The sequence below is a fragment of the Rutidosis leptorrhynchoides genome, chromosome 1 (genome assembly GCF_046630445.1).
Source record: "Rutidosis leptorrhynchoides isolate AG116_Rl617_1_P2 chromosome 1, CSIRO_AGI_Rlap_v1, whole genome shotgun sequence".
In the NCBI taxonomy this organism is placed as follows: domain Eukaryota; kingdom Viridiplantae; phylum Streptophyta; class Magnoliopsida; order Asterales; family Asteraceae; genus Rutidosis; species Rutidosis leptorrhynchoides.
In genome coordinates this window covers 619,760,298-619,778,065 of record NC_092333.1, presented here as the reverse complement: position 1 = coordinate 619,778,065, position 17,768 = coordinate 619,760,298, and the positions used below count along the sequence as shown (strand labels likewise).

Below are 17,768 nucleotides of genomic sequence, written 5' to 3'. Positions count from 1 at the left end.
TATAGAAGTAAATGACCAAAATACTCGAAAGTTTAAGATATACTTTGAGTGGTATAGTTTAGGGATAATTTAAGGCTATATTTTGACAAAGGTACGTGACACGAAACGTAAAATGCAAGTTTTCTCAGCGTACGAAAGGACATTTGAAAAACCGGAACCGGGACATAAGTCGAGTGATGACGTACGACTTATCAGAACAAAAATTACAAGACAACTATGATTGTGAATTTAATATAATATATAATTAATTATATAAATTAAATATATTATATATATAATATAAAATTATGTCGACAAACAAGAAGTTAAAAATTTGTGAGCTGTCCCAGGGTGCCATGCGATCGCATGGCCTTGAAGCACAAATCCCATGCGATCGCATGGGGTACTTTTTCATAAAAGGTTCTATAAATTGCTCGACTTTAGGCTCAGTTTTCACACACTTCTTTCTCTAATCATATATTACTCCGTATTTATTTTATTTATTATTATTATTATTATTATTATTATTATTATTATTAAGATTAATATTATTATTAATCTTATTATTATTAATATTATTAATTAGTATTATACATAAAATACTATGACGAGGTTATGAGCGTGTCACTTTCAAAATGGTTTTCAAGCGGGATAGAGCTAAGGAAATTATGGGTTATTGCCAAGGAGGTTATGGGTAATGTTCGGGGGTATATTTGTGAATCAAACATAGTGTTTATCATCTCCGTTACGTCTACGTACTTTCCTACAATATTGAATCTCAATACTGATACGTAAGCACTCATATCTTATCTTTTATATATTAATTATGTATCCATGTCTAGTGCTCGAGTATATATATTTATATATGCTTGTATGCTAAATTTCGTCGTTAAACAGTTTATAATGAATCACTAATTAAATACATATATTACTGGTAAAAGGTATATGATATACATGTTTTTGGAAAGCTGACGAAAAATCAATAACTTTTCATTTAGATATCGAATAGTTTCGATGAACGGATTAAAAGATATGATCAACTGAATTATGATTGACGTTAATTGAAATTGCTTTTGAATCTGCAATTAAGATTTAAACAACTTGTTTACGAGACTGATAAAGTGAACTTTTAAATATTACCAACCGAGTAAATGAATCCTTATATAAGGCACGTCTCGTTTTGTTGAACTATTGTCAAAATTGACTTTTTGAAATGACTTTGGATAACTATTATATGTCGATTTCGATCTCGAGCATTAGGATTGTGATACACTATGACCTGACATAGCTTAATAGACATTTATTGACCAACATATGTTCTCTAGGTTGAGATCTACGATTAATTGGTAATCCGAGTTTCAGTCACATTTTGGTGAACAACTTTATATGCTGCTAAGGTGAGTTTCATTTGCTCCCTTTTTAATTGCTTTTTGCAATATATATTTTTGGGCTGAGAATACATGCAATTTATTTTAAACGCAATGGATACAAGTACATACTTAATTCTACACTGAGTTTGAACCGAAAATCCCTTAGCTTTGGTAACTAGTAGCTGCCAGTACATAGGATATGGACTGGTGGGCGCGAATAACAGTATATGGATCCATAGGGCTTGACATCCCCGTCCGAGCTAGAGCGCTCGCCTTTTAACGGACATGTGTTATTTGAGTTTAGGACACGTTGGTTTGCGTGTATTAAAACGAATGGGGTATTTATCATTATAACGTTAAAGCTTAGTTACCAGGGTGCTCTGTTACGTAGAATCTATTGACAAACTTTTGATAAACGTTTCTGGATGAAACAACTGAAATCTTGTGATCCACTTTTATATACAGATTATGCGAAACACTAAAACTATGAACTCACCAACCTTTGTGTTGACACTTGTTAGCATGTTTATTCTCAGGTTTCCTAGAAGTCTTCCGCTGTTTGCTTATATGTTAGACAAGCTATGTGCATGGAGTCGTACATGGCATATTTTTCAAGGAAACGTTGCATTCACAAAATCATCACCATGTATCTTATTTTGACTGCATTGTCAAAGGAAGTACTATTGTAAACTATTATTTACGGTGATTGTCTACATGTAGAAATCATCAGATGTCGAAAACCTTTGATTTAAATATTCATTTATGGTGTGCCTTTTCAAAAGAATGCAATGTTTACAAAACGTATCATATAGAGGTCAAATATCTCGCAATGAAATCGATGAATGACGTGTTCGTCCATATGGATTTGGAGCGATCGTCACAACATTCACCGTTTGTATGAATGTCATGAAAGGATTCATGGTTTTCCGGGCATGTTGGGTAGTATAGATTGTATGCACTGGGCATGGGCAAAATGTCCGATTGCGTGGAGAGGACAGTATATGCGAGACGATCACAGTTACCCAACTATTATGCTTGAAGCGGTCGCCTCGTATGATAATTGGATTTGGCATGCGTATTTTGGTGTAGCGGGTTCAAACAACGATATTAATGTGCTAAACACTAGTGATTTGTTCAACTCAATGCTTAATGAGGAAATGCCCGACGTTCCTTATCAAATAAACGGGGTTCATTACAGCAGAGGGTATTATTTAGCTGACGGTATTTACCCAACTTGGGCGGCATTTGTTAAGGGATTTTCAAGTGCCGTTGACGAACAACGTACTTACTTTACAAAGAAACAAGCGAGCGCTCGCAAAGATGTTGAAAGAACGTTTGGGATCCTACAAGGCCGTTGGCATATTCTTCAACAACCCGCACGAGCTTACGAAGTGAATATAATGAGACAACTAATGTACACGTGCATCGTGATACACAACATCATTATCGAAGATAATGGATACAACCTTGCTGAGAATGATTGGGTAGTTGAGCCCGTCCAACATATACAACGTACGTGGATCGATAGGTGTGACGCTCGTGCAAGAAGAACAAGGGAGTTACGTGATAGAGAAGTGCATGAAGGCATACGATCTGATTTGGTTGAACATTTGTGGGATCTTCGTGACGACTTATGAATTTTATTACGTACTAGTTTATTTTATGAATTTTAATAAATGTAATGGTTTATTTTATGAATTTTAATAAATTTAATAGTTTATTTTATGAATTTTAATCAATTATTTTGTTTTTATATTAAATTAGTTAAATACAATATTTAAAAATCAATTTAAAAAAAAAAATGGACACTGAAATTGACACTGAAATAGACACTGTGTACACCTCCACCATACAGACTGTCAGTCAATTTCAGTGTCAAAAATGGACATTGAAATCGACACTGAAAAATCGACACGGACACCTCGTGCTCTAATGGTATTAGAAATTAGAAAGTAATAATATTCGGACACCTCAAGTATTAAAAAAATACTGAGTAAAGAAAAAAGATGATTAAGAAAGAAACGGAGTTGAAAGAAGACAAAATTTCATTCCTCGTCCCTGAACTTTACATCAACTTTGACTCATCATCCCTTTTCTTTTTTTTGTGCATCGCTCGTCCCTAATGTATCACAATTCTATATCCCTCGTCTCCCGTCTACTTTATGTCAAATTCAGACGTTAAGTGTAGTCATGTGCGAAGCATGTGAGGGTAGTTTCGTCATTTTACATATTTCTTTTCCATTTCCATTCTCTCTCATATTAACACCTCTCCTTTTCCCATTCATCTTCTTCTCATTTATACCTAATCAATAGATCAACACAAACCCTAATTGCTTCAAATAGTTTCGTTGTTCAGATCCGTACCTGCATTTCAATAACAAATTCGGATATGACAAGGAATTAAGTTACCTTGGAGCCTATTTTCAATTTCCGCTTGGGATTGATGCCAAGGATGTCATGTCCTTCCGATTAGGTTCTGATTTGGATAACATAATTTTTTGCTGCAATACTTTTTTGTTCATACAACAAACATATGTGTTTTCCTTGTCGGAGGTTACAAAGAACGGATCACAACTACTGATAGCATAAGAAGGTGAATTTGCAACTCCATAAAGATGTACACTACACATTACTTAAACCTGAATGTATTCTAAATTACAGTACAAATTAATCAGGCATAATAATAATCTTAAATTAACAAAAAAGAAGTAATCTTTAAGGACCCTATAAGTAAGAAATATATACAGAAATTTAATTATAGCGCTGAAGGTATACAAAGCAAAACTATTTATCACAAAAATAGCTTTTTGCCTAATTAGAACCACGGATAATCAAAGTAACATTCAGATACCTCAAATTTGATAAATTTTTTAGGTCACAAAACTCATCTTCAATTGAATTTCAACAAAAATATTATTGATAAAATTTTTAGGCCACAAAGCTCAAACTAAATTACAAAATTCATCTTCATCAAGAAATATAATAACACGATTCATCATCATCAAATCGCAAAATACTCAAACCCACTTGCTACTGTAACCACCGCCGCGTCGCAGGTGGTTACCACCGTTAACCGCCGCCATCAAAATCCTACAGATATGAATCTTGTAGTAGATCTGAAAGCGTTTTTAGAGGATTTGAAGCTAATCGAAGGTGATTGAAGAAGAAGGCGACCTAATCAATGGTGATTGAGGAAGCAAATCGAAGAAAAAGATATTTACTTCTTATTATCTCCTTCATTTAGCCATGAAAAACAAAAGAAGAAGCCTGAGATTAGTTGGTGGAGGAACATGTAAATGGGTGCTTGTTGATTAAAGTGAAATAAAAAAAAATAAATAAAACACAAAAATTACATTCCTAGTCCCTTTTCCAAAATTACCCTCACATGCTTTGCACGTGATAGGAGGGTAACGGCAAAATAGACAGAAAATAGACGGGAGGACGAGGTATTTCTGATACATTAGGGACGATGGATGCACAAATAAAAGAAAAAGGACAGGGAGTTAAAGTTGATGTAAAGTTCAGGGACGAGGAATGAAATTTTGTCTTGAAAGAACAAAGAAACGGAGTAAATACTGTTATCTTTGACCGGACGAAAAAAAAAAAAAAAGCTTTCTTCCATTACCAATTACCATAACACCATTAACATTCACATCAGTGATAACAAGCACGCACGCACGCACGCACGCATCCCTCCTGTCATCCATCATTCTCCCCATCTTCTCCTCCCTTTCTTTCTCTCTCTCTCTCTCTCTCTCTCTCTCTCTTTCGGCCAACATCTTTTCAATTTAACAAACAATTCAGTTTTCCATTTTTGGATCTAAAAATCAATTTCGATCCTTACTTCTACACCAAGGTACGAATTAACTCTATATTTACTGTAATCATGATTGTATACGTCACCTGATCTGTAAAATTCAACTAATTTGATGCACGATTGTTTATTTAGATGCGTGTTTCGATAATGTTTGGTTTAGAATTTGTGACTGAAACTTGATGTTGATGATAATCATTACAGTAAGTATATAGATTGATTTTGTTGAATTGTTGTTATATTGGGACGCTAAGACCTTGAAGTTTGTGTTAGTGTAGGGTTTAGAGCTGTATTTTTTTAATACTTTTGCATTTGTTTTTGAGCCTAACTTGCACATGAAATTGAGTTACTATATGTTTGTGTATTTGAAATAATGTTGACTCTTGTTGACTTGCTTGTCATTTTAATACCAATGAGCTGCCTGCAAAAATCGATACATTTGCGCCATTTATCATCTTGTTGATTATGTAGACGAGCACCGAGTGTTTAAAGTTTAAAGCTTTATTTATTACAGGGGATTCTTGGACTACGTCTCGGTATTCAGATTGTGATTATTAAAAACGACATTCTGAATTTTTATAAATAAACCAGTATGTCAGTTTCTATGAGAGATTTGGATCCTGCATTTCAAGGAGCTGGGCAAAAAGCGTATCCTTTTTTCTAGTAGGAGCTTGTATCGCCATTTGTATTTTAATATAGAGATGTTATATTGAATCCGATTGCATCTTTTTTAGAGTATATTTTTGTTGATGCCACTCAAGTATAATTCTTGTTTCATTTGTACAAATTTTGATTAAATACATGCCAAATGATGTAAATTGCCTTGCTATTTTTTTAAAAACATACGTAACTTCGTGAGGTGTCAGAATGTAATAGGCTAATGTTGCCGGCTTTCATAAAAACTTCTATGCATTTTGTCATTCAGGAATTGTTTGTTTAGGTCAAAATCGGCGCATAGACAAGATTAATTCTTGGGTGGCCTTCAAATTAGTTTTAATACATTAGTGGTCATAAAGAAAAAAGTTGACTACTTGGGTGGCATCCACATACATTATCTCTTTATTGTATGTATATTTTTTCTTTTGTAAATGATAGAATTTACATAACATGTATAGGTACATTATATGTCATATGATTTAATCTTTTATGATTAAGAATGTTAGTCTCTTTTTATTTCCTAACCAATTTATAGAGGAATTGAAGTGTGGCGTATCGAGAATTTTAAGCCGGTGGCTATTCCACAGTCTTCTCATGGCAAATTTTTTACAGGGGACTCTTATGTTATTTTAAAGGTTTGTTCTCTTATCCTTGTACATATGCATAAGTGTTCTTTTTTCTGTATTATTACTTATATGAAAGAACTTTACTTTCTCATTGTTATATCTTACGCTGTTAGTTATCTCCACTTGAATCGTTGTAGTAATCCTGATGGTATTACTATATGTTTTTTTTGGTTGGATAAATACCATATACGTAACTTAATATTTTACATTTTTACATCAACAGCCTAGTATTGTTACTAGAATTGTTATAGGGCAGTAAATCAGTAATTTTGAACATATATCTACATCTAGAGTTGTAAGGTTTTCCCGGGATACCCGGAAATGGCGAGTAATCCGACCCCCCTGTTTTCTATAAATGTTTCTTAAAAGATGCTCTTGGAGTTTTCCTCACTAAATAGATTATTGTATAATCCAGTATGTATGTATTAAGCATACATACTGCTAGGGCCCCTCGAACGAGAGCCGGGTCCACTCATCGTTGCACTTAACCGAGGGTGTGCCACGTCGCTGCGTGCGATCGGGGTGCACCCATTGCGTCGTCCACCACATCGCAAGAGTCCATCCTTATTCTAAAACCAATTGGTAATAGAATGACTTCCCCTTAGACTTATATACATACATTTGTTTTGTCCCATGACCGATGTGGGACTTTGGTTGGCACCCTTACAATGTCTACCGATGATTCGATAATCTGAAGCAACGATATGTTAGTAATTCATCCCACACAAATTGCAATAATGTACTAAAATAGAATAGCTCGACTGTAAACCACAAGGGCTGGCCCTGTTGGTTACCGACCTTTCTATGTTTACCAAAGAGTAAGCGGTCTAACTGCATAAGGTTCTAAGCCGTCTTATTGCGATAACTCCTTGTGAGACCACACCATTCTCCCTCAGGGAGTGCTCTACCCTGTTAGAGTTTGTATGGCGGTGGATTCGGACTTGGTAGATCTAGTTGGCCAAAGGTCAGACTCGGTGGATCTAGAGTAAAGTCTAGAGAGTCAATGCTCTTAATAATTGATACAACCAGGAGAACACTTTTGGACAGCAATTACTAGCACCAATCATTCCTAGAACAAGATTGTTGGCAAATAGGTTGTATTGTTTGAAAAATTGACTTAAACGTGATCCTTGCAATTAGTTGCACATTTCTAGTTGGACTTCATATCTGTTGTTGAAGAAGATTTGTTTCTCTTGTTCATTTATAACTTGTATACGCACACACACATATGCATATGTATATAGGGTAACACTCGTGTAAGAACATTCTCATTTTAAGATATGGTAAGAATAACTATTTGACTCATGGTGCATCCAAATTTCATACAATAAATGTGCTTGCGTCCACAATACGCATCCGAATATCATATAGTGGGATCAAAATATGGATTTGAATTTCATATAATTACGCGTTTGCATCTGAATATGTGGCTGATATTTATTCTTATCAAATCTTAGATTAAGAATGCTCTTACATGATTGCACCTACATATGGGCAGCACTCATGTAAGAACGTTCTTATTTTAAATTTTGGTAAGAATGAATAATATCAGCCGTACAAAACCATATGAAAAAGCTGTTACGGAAAAAGCGGGGAAAAGTAGGAAAAAGAGGGGGAAGATTTTAAATTATGTGAAAACTAGTAGTTGATATTCATTTTTACTGAAACTTAAAATAAGAATGTTCTTATTGGAATGCTCCTTCCCCCCCTCCTCCTCTCTCTCTGGTATATATATTCGGTTTTAAATCTTGGAGTTTGCATTCTTGTTGCAGACTGTTGCTTTGAAAAGTGGCGCATTACGTCATGACATCCATTATTGGCTAGGTAAAGATACCAGTCAGGTATGTTTTCGCTTGAAATCATCTGTTCACGATTTCATTAAATACATGTTATATAATCTGTAATCATTCGTTATCTAATACACGTCTCTCTTAGTCGTTTCCCAAATGTAATTCAAATCAATGACTCAATTGAATATGATTATTTTATTCGGTTACAGGATGAAGCTGGAACAGCAGCCCTGAAGACGGTTGAACTCGATGCAGCTCTTGGAGGACGCGCTGTTCAGTATCGTGAAGTACAAGGACATGAAACAGAAAGGTTCCTTTCCTACTTTAAACCATGCATTATACCTCAAGAAGGTGGAGTTTCATCTGGTTTCAAGCACGTTGAACCTGAAGAATACAAGATTCGTATGTTTACTTGCCAAGGAAAGCACGTAGTTCATGTAAAAGAGGCAAGTTTGTGCTCTTACTGCTCTGCTGTTACAAATCATCGATTTGTATTTTTCCATTATCTTAATCTTACTTTGTTGGTGGCAGGTTCCTTTTGCTCGATCATCACTTAATCATGATGACATATTTATCTTGGATACAGCGAATAAGATATTCCAGTTTAATGGTTCCAATTCATGCATTCAAGAACGCGCTAAAGCGTTAGAGGTTGTGCAACATCTTAAAGATACTTATCATGATGGAAAATGTGACATCGCCACTGTTGGTAAGTAAAAGTTATATTAGTACTTAAGATCTGATCGATGATTATAACGGAATTCTAATTTTTGAATAGAGGATGGAAAATTGATGTCTGATGCTGAAACCGGGGAGTTTTGGGGTTTCTTTGGTGGCTTTGCTCCACTACCCAGGAAAACAGTAACAGATAACATCAAAAGTGCCGATACTATTCCGACTCAACTCTTGTGGTAATACCTTCTCTTCATTTTATGTACGCCCGTGCATATAATTTCCTAACAATATTGATCAGATGGTAAAATTTGATGTAATTATTTTGTTATATATAAGTGTCGAGAAGGGGCAGACAGAACCTGTTGTTGCTGAATCATTGACAAAGAATTTGCTCGATACAAATAAATGTTATCTTCTGGATTGCGGGCCGGAACTTTATGTATGGATGGGAAGAAGTACATCTCTTGATGATAGAAAAGTTGCAAGTGGAGCTGCAGAAGTATATAATCTCATCTACTCACTTTTTTTTTATATTTCTTACATAAAAAAAATTTCATCACTTTTATTGATGTTGGCTTATATACATAGGAATACTTGCGTAGTCAAGATAGACTAAAGTCCCATATCATCCGTGTAATTGAGAATTTCGAAACTGTAACTTTCCGATCGAAGTTTGCTGCATGGCCTCAATCAACTGAGGTGGCTGTTTCTGAAGATGGTAGAGGCAAAGTGGCGGGTTAGTGGTTTTTTTATGGAGAAAAATAAATGGAGTATTATTATTTGTACCATACACTTGCTTTTGTGCAGCAAGTAATGTTTTTGTTAATGATTATCATTTCCCCCTTATTGGATGATGTTTTAGCACTTTTAAAGCGCCAAGGGGTCAATGTGAAGGGTCTACTCAAAGTTGCCCCTGCTAAGGAGGAACCTCAACCATATATAGATTGTACTGGAAATTTGCAGGTACTGGTTATATTACAATTATCTTTTTGCCGTATTCAATGAATATAAAATTATACATAAAATCATTTTTGGATATACTGACCCACTTATAAATTATACATAAAATCATTTGTGGATATATTGACCCACTTACTTATAAAAGGGTCAATTGGGGGGTTATGCTAACTTTATAACTGGTAAAAAAAATAGATTTATCAGTCGATTTATCAGTCTAAAGATTATGGATCAAACAACTCGAAAGTCACCAAGAGTGTGATCATATTTGACACAATTATTATAGAAAATACTAGAGTCTGGATGAACAATCCATACGCATTTCAACCTTAACCTGCTCATTTTGTTACCTCTAACATAATGGACGTGTAGTTAACTAGTTATTGTTACATGGTTTCATGCTGACGTATTCACTGACACGCTACACAGGTTTGGCGTGTAAATGGCGAAGAGAAGATTCTTCTTCCAGTCCCTGATCAGTCAAAGTTTTACAGTGGAGAATGTTATGTCTTCCAATATTCATATCCTGGAGAAGATCAAGATGAATGCCTTATAGGGACATGGTTCGGAAGACAAAGTGTTGAGGTATTTTGTTTATAAAGCTGAAAATCGTTTCTTTTTGTTAAATCAACCTAATAATTTCCCCCATTGTGATGTAGAAAGAACGGACTTCTGCTACCTCACTGGCAAATAAGATGATTGAGTCACTCAAGTTTATGGCTGCTCAGGTTGATTGTCTTAATCATTAATCTCATATAAAATGTCTGTTTCTACTGATAATTTGATTTTATGGTTTTTTAGCTGCAAATTTTCGAAGGAAATGAACCTGTTCTGTTCTTTGCTATCTTCCAAAGCTTTGTGGTTTTTAAGGTGTGATTTAGCCCAGATGCCATATTTTAAAGATTAAAAACTAGTTTTTTTTTTCCTTCATTTGTCACATTTAATGTCACGAATATTAATATACGACTTCTCAGGGCGGTGTAAGTGATGGATACAAGACTTTTATATCAGAAAAGGAACTACCTGATGAAACTTATAAAGAAGATGGGGTTGCATTATTTCGAGTTCAGGGCTCTGGACCTGAAAACATGCAAGCAATCCAAGTTGAACCTGTAAGTTACTTTCCTACTGTTATATAATATGCGTGTTTGGTAATTTTATTTAATAGAATATACTATTTACTATCTGACTCAGGTGGCGTCATCATTGAACTCCTCTTACTGTTACATACTACTCTCCGGTTCTTCTGTTTTTACATGGATTGGAAATTTAACAACCCCCGAGGTCCAGGAACTTGTCGAGAGGCAACTGGATGTGATAAAGGTTTAAAAGTCTTGCCATAACAACTTTTATTATACATATTTGATGATCTGGAGAATTTATTTAGTCTTTTTGCTCATGTTTTTAATTATTTATTACTTTTTATGCATGATACTTGCAGCCAAATATGCAGTCCAAGTTACAAAAGGAGGATTCAGAGTCAGAACTTTTTTGGGAAATTATTGGTGGAAAGTCTGAGTACCCGAGTCAAAAGATTGCAAGAGATGCTGAAAGTGATCCCCATTTGTTCTCTTGTACATTCATACAAGGTTGAATCCCTTACCTCTTAATATCACCAGATTTGATGCCGTAACCCTTTTGTTACTTGCTAAAATATACTGATTAAGTTCTTCCTGTTTCATTTGCTTGTTGCTGGCACTCGTGTTGGTTCAGGAGACTTGAAGGTATGTATGACACCTCATATTATTCCATTTATTTATCGTCTTTCCTCGTTTGATAATATATTATGCGGTCTTAATGCAGGTCACTGAGATTTACAATTTCAACCAGGATGATTTAATGACTGAAGATATATTTATTCTTGATTGTCATTCAAGCATCTTCGTTTGGGTAGGGCAGCAGGTTGATCAGAAACTTAAAACAGAAGCGTTAGTTATTGGGGAGGTATATATTTTAGGTTTCAGTTAAAATTTACTAGAGTTGCATATTGCTTTTCTATTAAATTATTAATTCACTTGAAAATTTAACAGAAGTTCCTGAAACATGATTTTCTTCTTGAGAAATTATCACTTGAAACTCCACTGTATATTATATCGGAGGGAAGTGGACCACAGTTCTTTACACATTTCTTCACATGGGATTCAACTAAATCTGCAGTAAGTGATTACTTTATGCAATCACAAATTGAAGTGTACTATGTAAATATACTGTTTTAAACGAGTTCAATCTGTGATCGTGGCTATAGATGCATGGAAACTCGTTCCAAAGGAAGCTATCGCTAATAAAAAATGGAGGTCGTCCAACTTTGAATAATGTAAGCAACATCTCTCTCTCTCTCTCTCTCTCTCTCTCTCTATATATATATATATATATATATATATATATACGATCCATGGATAAGCTTAAAAGGAGTACAAACGGGATAAGCAAAATAAATTTTTTTTTTTTTTTTGAATTTTTTTTTACATTCATAAATCTGCATTAAAATGCACCTCTAATCAATTTTTTTCATAAAAAAAAAAGTTCAAAATCTTTCAAAATCGATGATGAATGGTAAAATTAACCATTCATCGGGTTAATTTATCATTCATCTTGTTTACGATGAATGATAAAATTAATCAATGCTAAAAAAACCCAGATGAATGGTTAAATTAACCATTCATCTGTTTTTTTATCATTCATCATAAACAGATGAATAGTTAAATTAACCATTCATCTGCTTTTTTTTTTAGCATTGATTAATTTTATCATTCATCGCGAACAAAAAGAATGATAAATTAACCAGATGAATGGTTAATTTTACCATTCATCATCAATTTTTACCATTCATCATCGATGTTTACCATTCATCATCGATTTTCGAACGATTTTGTTAAAAAACTTTTTAAAATTTTTTCGTTTTCTTCTACTTGCATATTAAAGGATTGTTTTTTTAAAAAAAAAAAAAAATTTGAAATTTTACTTATCCAGTTTGTACCCCATTTAGTGCTTATCCATGGATTGGTCCACTATATATATATATATATATATATATATATATATATATATATATATATATATATATATATATATATATATATCTGTTTTTCTTATGAGTTAGAATAGATAATGCTTCTTTACTGCAATTTTTTCACATAGAAACTACAACACATATATACATTATAGAAATATCACTTCATTGTCAAACCTTTTCAGTTACATACTTGAACTTATCAAATCACATAATTAAATCTCTCATAATTGCATGACTTGCATCTCTTACAAATTTGGATTTGATTAAGTTTTACATAAAATGTATCATCAATAATCATTGTTCTATTAGCTTTATCTCCTAATACGTGTTATTGCATTTGCCCTCTTTGTTTGCAAATTGTCAATGGATGTTAGCTTTGGACAAACATTGATGTACATGATATGATTGTGAAAGTGCAAGTATTTAATTGATTTTTTAATGCTGAAGTATGTATTTTTGGACAATGTTTGAGAATACAATGACTTAATTAATCAATTTTGATTACCAAATATACTTAATTGTAAAAAAGTAATTTACTTTACATATTACTAATACTAACAGGATTATTGCATTGTGAATTGGATGTTATATATAATAAGGGTGTGGTGATTCTCAACACATACTTATGAAAGGATCAATTTTTGACATTTTTGTCTCAAACTTTTAGCTAGAAGGGAAATTGGTCATATCGGTCGAATAACCTAAAAATCGGCTCAAGTCTATTTTTAATCGACATTATCTATTCAATCATTTTATCCAAAGATTTTTAAAAGTATTATTGTTATGATCATGAACACATCAATTAGTTATAAAAGATGGACAAAAAGGTGTTTGTGGGGGCAACGCAACCAAATCTGGCCCACCTCGACTTGTATCAAAAATTGACAAGTTCAAACCCGAGCCACTTTTCCAGCTTTTCTTGTTATATCTGAGAAGGTGGCTCATTTGGCTTTTTGCTGCATATGACATGTACATGCATTTGTTTGTTGTTGTGCATGCGTGTAAGTTTTCTAATAACTTACTTTTTGTACTATTAGAAACCAAAAAGGCGAGCACCTGTATCACACGAAAGGAGGTCAGTAGCGACAACTGAAAAACCCCAACGTTCAAGAAGTGTCTCTTTTAGCCCAGACCGCGTTCGTGTCAGAGGCAGATCTCCAGCCTTTAATGCTCTTGCTTCCACATTTGAGAACGCAAACGCAAGGAACCTATCTACTCCCCCTCCTCAAGTGAGAAAACCTTATCCAAAATCTGGGCCCACTGATTCCTCTAACGATCCCTCTAGGTCCACTGCAATAGCATCGCTTACCGCCACTTTCGAACAACCTCCACGAGAACCTCTCATGCCCCGTTCTATTAAACGTAAGGTTTCTTTCGTTATATACAGTAAGCATGTGTTTTTACTTTTTAGTACTGAGATTTGTTATTATCTTGCCATGTGTAAAGCTCAATCCAAATCGCCACCAAAGACCGAGCTGAACTCCAAGGAAAACTCGATGAGCAGTAAAATGGAATCATTAACAATACAAGAAGATGTTAAAGAAAATGAAGTTGAAGATGAGGAAGGGCTCACATTGTACCCATATGAACGACTTACAACAGTATCTACCGACCCTGCTGCAGATATTGATGTAACCAAGAGAGAGGTATTGTTTATTTATTTATGAACTTTTTTTATATTAAAGGAAAAAACATCAGTTATTGTTATCTAATAGATATTTGCTTTGAGCAGACATACCTGTCGTCAGCTGAGTTCAGAGAGAAGTTTGGAATGACCAAAGAAGCCTTCTACAAGCTGCCAAAGTGGAAGCAAAATAAATTAAAAATGGCGCTTCAGCTGTTTTGAGTTCTATTCAGCCTAAATATCAAATTTGTATGCCTTCTAATTCTCTTAAGTTACTTTAAGCGGGTTGGGCAGGCTGGGTAACGGGTTCAGCTTAAAACAGGTCGTTTGAATTCAGTTGACCCGAAACAGTTTTGTCTGGAGGATTATAAATAGCTAGTGTGTCAGATATAAGACAAAGTTATAATATTTGAAGCAATGATCTATTGTGTTGAAAATATGCTTTATCCTAAGTTCTAATTGTAGTTCGCCAATATTTTTTGCAGTGGGCGACCCAGTTTTTTCGTCTTTTAGTGTGATAGCGAGAGCATCGGTGCATTTTTAGCTGCTTCTGCTCTCAAGAAGCTGGTTTACGGTTGATATGAGAGTCGGATTCCAATTGCGTAATTAAGTCAAACTCTAATATCTTCCGGTATGAAATGTAGTTTTGTTCATCATTCAATCTTATTTTACTTTTTCCTTTCTGTCTCAGTTTTTGTGTGAGCTTGCATTTTTGGTTGTTTTCTTGCTTCATTCATTTCATTATTGTTGATATGAATATGATATAAACCGAGCTATAGGGTTTGCGGATGCAAACCATTTTATAGATTGTATTGTACTCTAAAGGATGGAGATGTGTACAGGACAACAAGCTGATTGTAAAAACCTGTAAAAGTTGATAATAGTAAATTGATTGTGTGTTTTATACTGTATACATCATTGTCTTCATTTGGATTGTGTGACAGTGTTCATTGTTTAAGGACGCTGTGGTATTACATATTTTCCTGCTAAAACCCCCAGAGACCGCTTGGAGTGAGAATCGAATCTGGGTTGGCAGTATCCCAAGTTGAATCTCACCCCATACCACTCAAGCCAAGCTTCGGTAGTATTTTCCTCCTAGTTAGATAGCAATTGTGGGGCAACATGATATTTATAGCTAGTCTATCACGTTAATTTACTTTTTCTCTGTCAAGTTCTATAATTTCATATGATTGATCACTAGAGTATTACAGGAGTCTTAGTGTCCTACCCTATACAATCATATGACAAGTTTTTATTTTAAGATTTGACAAGAATTATAATATTTATTTGGTTTAATTTGCACATGAATTTCATATAACAATTTCATATAATGAATGCGCTTTCATCACAAATATGCATCCGAATTTCATAAATGCATTTTCATTCATATATCATGTGTGCATATGAAACCTAGCCGAAAGTTACTCGTACTAATCCAAAAATAAGAATGTTGGAAAAAAACAGAGCTACGAAATAAAAGATACGATCTTTCAATGTTTGCAAAAACTTTATACATTCTTATGTTCCACTTATTGGCAATTTGCAAATGTGTTACGCAAATCGTAATTATTATTATTTTTCCCTTCTATTTGCAAATTGGCTAGATTTCTTGGTCATGATCTAGAAAATCTAGGCCATTCGTAAACTGAAATAAACATTTTCGAATTGCGAGGGTATTTTCGAAACAAAGAGAAACTTTTTGGGCAAAATGTTATAAATAAAACATTGTAAGAAGGGGCTTTTTCAGTTAATATACCCTTATTTATATTAGATTTAAAAATATAAATTATAAATAATCATTTTCTAACCAAACACCTCTTAGTATTTTTATTATTATCATATTTGAAACACGGATTAATATCATGATTGGGTAAGATATTTATTAATTTATCATTCATATATGGTTATAACGAGAAAAATGGTTAGCGCGCTCCGCTGCGCAAATATTACCAAAATAAATTTGCATAATTTAATCATGTGTAATTTAACAAATCAAACTCGCGTAATTCAGTTGCTAAAAATACTTGCACAAAAAAATAACCCTTAAACATAAGCCAATTTACGTAAAACACAAATATAAAAAACAAAGATTGTTTAGAATCCTCTCTTTTCTTATAAGTATATTGCTTTAATTTAGTGTTTTCTAATTTAAGTTTTGTATATATCGTGGAGAAACTAAAAAAAAGTATAAAAAAAAAAGAAAAAGAAAGTGGAGAGTGAATAGTAATGCGACCAATCAGGTCGTGCTATTAACTTCCGCAAATAGCTTATACAGTAAAGTAATGTAATGTAATACGGAGTAATATGTAACAATATATTAAATAAAACAATAATTACTTATCAAGTTTTTGGCACTAACATTAAATTAAGTTTTGGGGTACTGATTCTTACACTATCATTTTTTAATCATATACTACTGAATATTTTTAAATTATTATACTATGTATCACCTTTAAATACATTCACTTGTGTATAACTAAAAACGCTGGTATGAGAATTAACCTTTAAATTTTTCTTCATTGAGGAGCAACCTTCTTTTGTATTTTTTGTCACTAGTCAATTAGAGTTGTCTCAATAATTTAGAAGCCTATGTTTTATAGACTAAAAAAAAAAAATGAGCTCTCACAAATGTTAAATTTCAATTTCAATACATATAAATTAATCTCTTTAACTCTATGATTTGCAAATTAGCTACTTAAAATCCAAAATCATTGCCTCAACGATTTCACCATAATATATAAATAGATAGAAAATTGCATAGGCCTTTTAAATGGGCCATTCAAATTATTTGATTATTTGAACCTTGTTCGGGAAAATAAATCACAACGGACAATCTACAAAGCGGAAACAAACCCGTTTGACCAATACTTTCTCGACCCGTATGAACCCGTGAGGATGCTAACAAACAAGCTATACCAAATCCAACCCAAATCAGTAGCTAAACAATACCAAAACAGTAGCAAATCAGTAGCTAAGCAATAATCAAGCACACACAATACACACGAGACTTTTTACGTGAAAAACCCCTCAAAATCGAGAGTAAAAACCACGGGACTCGTAAGCCACTTAAACTTCACTATCATCAACAAGGAGAACAATACAATAGGTCTTCTCTAGATCATCTAGAGGTATACAACATCATCATACTCTTGAACTACAACAATCAACAAGTATATGAACAACCTAAAAGACAAAAGAGGAATTATCTCACTCAAAAACTGCTCTCTGTTCCAGCAGAAAAATCACGACCTACAGACCTCTTT

At 33.7% G+C, this 17,768-nt stretch overlaps 2 protein-coding genes across 3 annotated transcripts; both read left to right on the top strand.

The window, feature by feature from the left end:
• Positions 1-2,281: 2,281 nt before the first annotated feature.
• Positions 2,282-2,986, top strand: LOC139848412 (uncharacterized). Its single transcript, XM_071838152.1, has one exon. The coding sequence runs from the start codon at positions 2,282-2,284 to the stop codon at positions 2,984-2,986; it is 705 nt and encodes a 234-aa protein (XP_071694253.1).
• Positions 2,987-5,080: 2,094 nt separating this feature from the next.
• LOC139885552 (villin-4-like) lies at positions 5,081-15,398 on the top strand. Of its 2 annotated transcripts, none has more exons than XM_071869309.1 (24): positions 5,081-5,205; positions 5,678-5,811; positions 6,356-6,455; positions 8,219-8,287; positions 8,446-8,682; positions 8,768-8,945; positions 9,015-9,147; positions 9,248-9,410; positions 9,500-9,647; positions 9,774-9,874; positions 10,298-10,453; positions 10,528-10,596; positions 10,670-10,738; positions 10,843-10,980; positions 11,159-11,191; positions 11,310-11,457; positions 11,582-11,592; positions 11,672-11,812; positions 11,899-12,024; positions 12,114-12,182; positions 13,919-14,243; positions 14,328-14,527; positions 14,614-14,754; positions 14,991-15,398. In XM_071869309.1, exons 2-23 carry the CDS (start codon positions 5,756-5,758, stop codon positions 14,725-14,727), a joined length of 2,784 nt encoding a protein of 927 aa, XP_071725410.1. In that variant the 5' UTR covers positions 5,081-5,205; positions 5,678-5,755; the 3' UTR covers positions 14,728-14,754; positions 14,991-15,398. The 2 variants fall into 2 exon arrangements, with proteins under 2 accessions (XP_071725410.1, XP_071725409.1); XM_071869308.1 differs by having other exon boundaries at positions 11,063-11,191.
• Positions 15,399-17,768: the final 2,370 nt, after the last annotated feature.

Coding starts and splice junctions, on each gene's coding strand:
- LOC139848412 (XM_071838152.1), top strand. CDS start 2,282: ATGTTGGGTAGTATAGATTGTATGCACTGGGCATGGGCAAAATGTCCG.
- LOC139885552 (XM_071869308.1), top strand. CDS start 5,756: ATGTCAGTTTCTATGAGAGATTTGGATCCTGCATTTCAAGGAGCTGGG. Junction 6,456..8,218: donor ACTCTTATGTTATTTTAAAG/GTTTGTTCTCTT, acceptor TTCTTGTTGCAG/ACTGTTGCTTTGAAAAGTGG. Junction 9,148..9,247: donor ATTCCGACTCAACTCTTGTG/GTAATACCTTCT, acceptor GTTATATATAAG/TGTCGAGAAGGGGCAGACAG.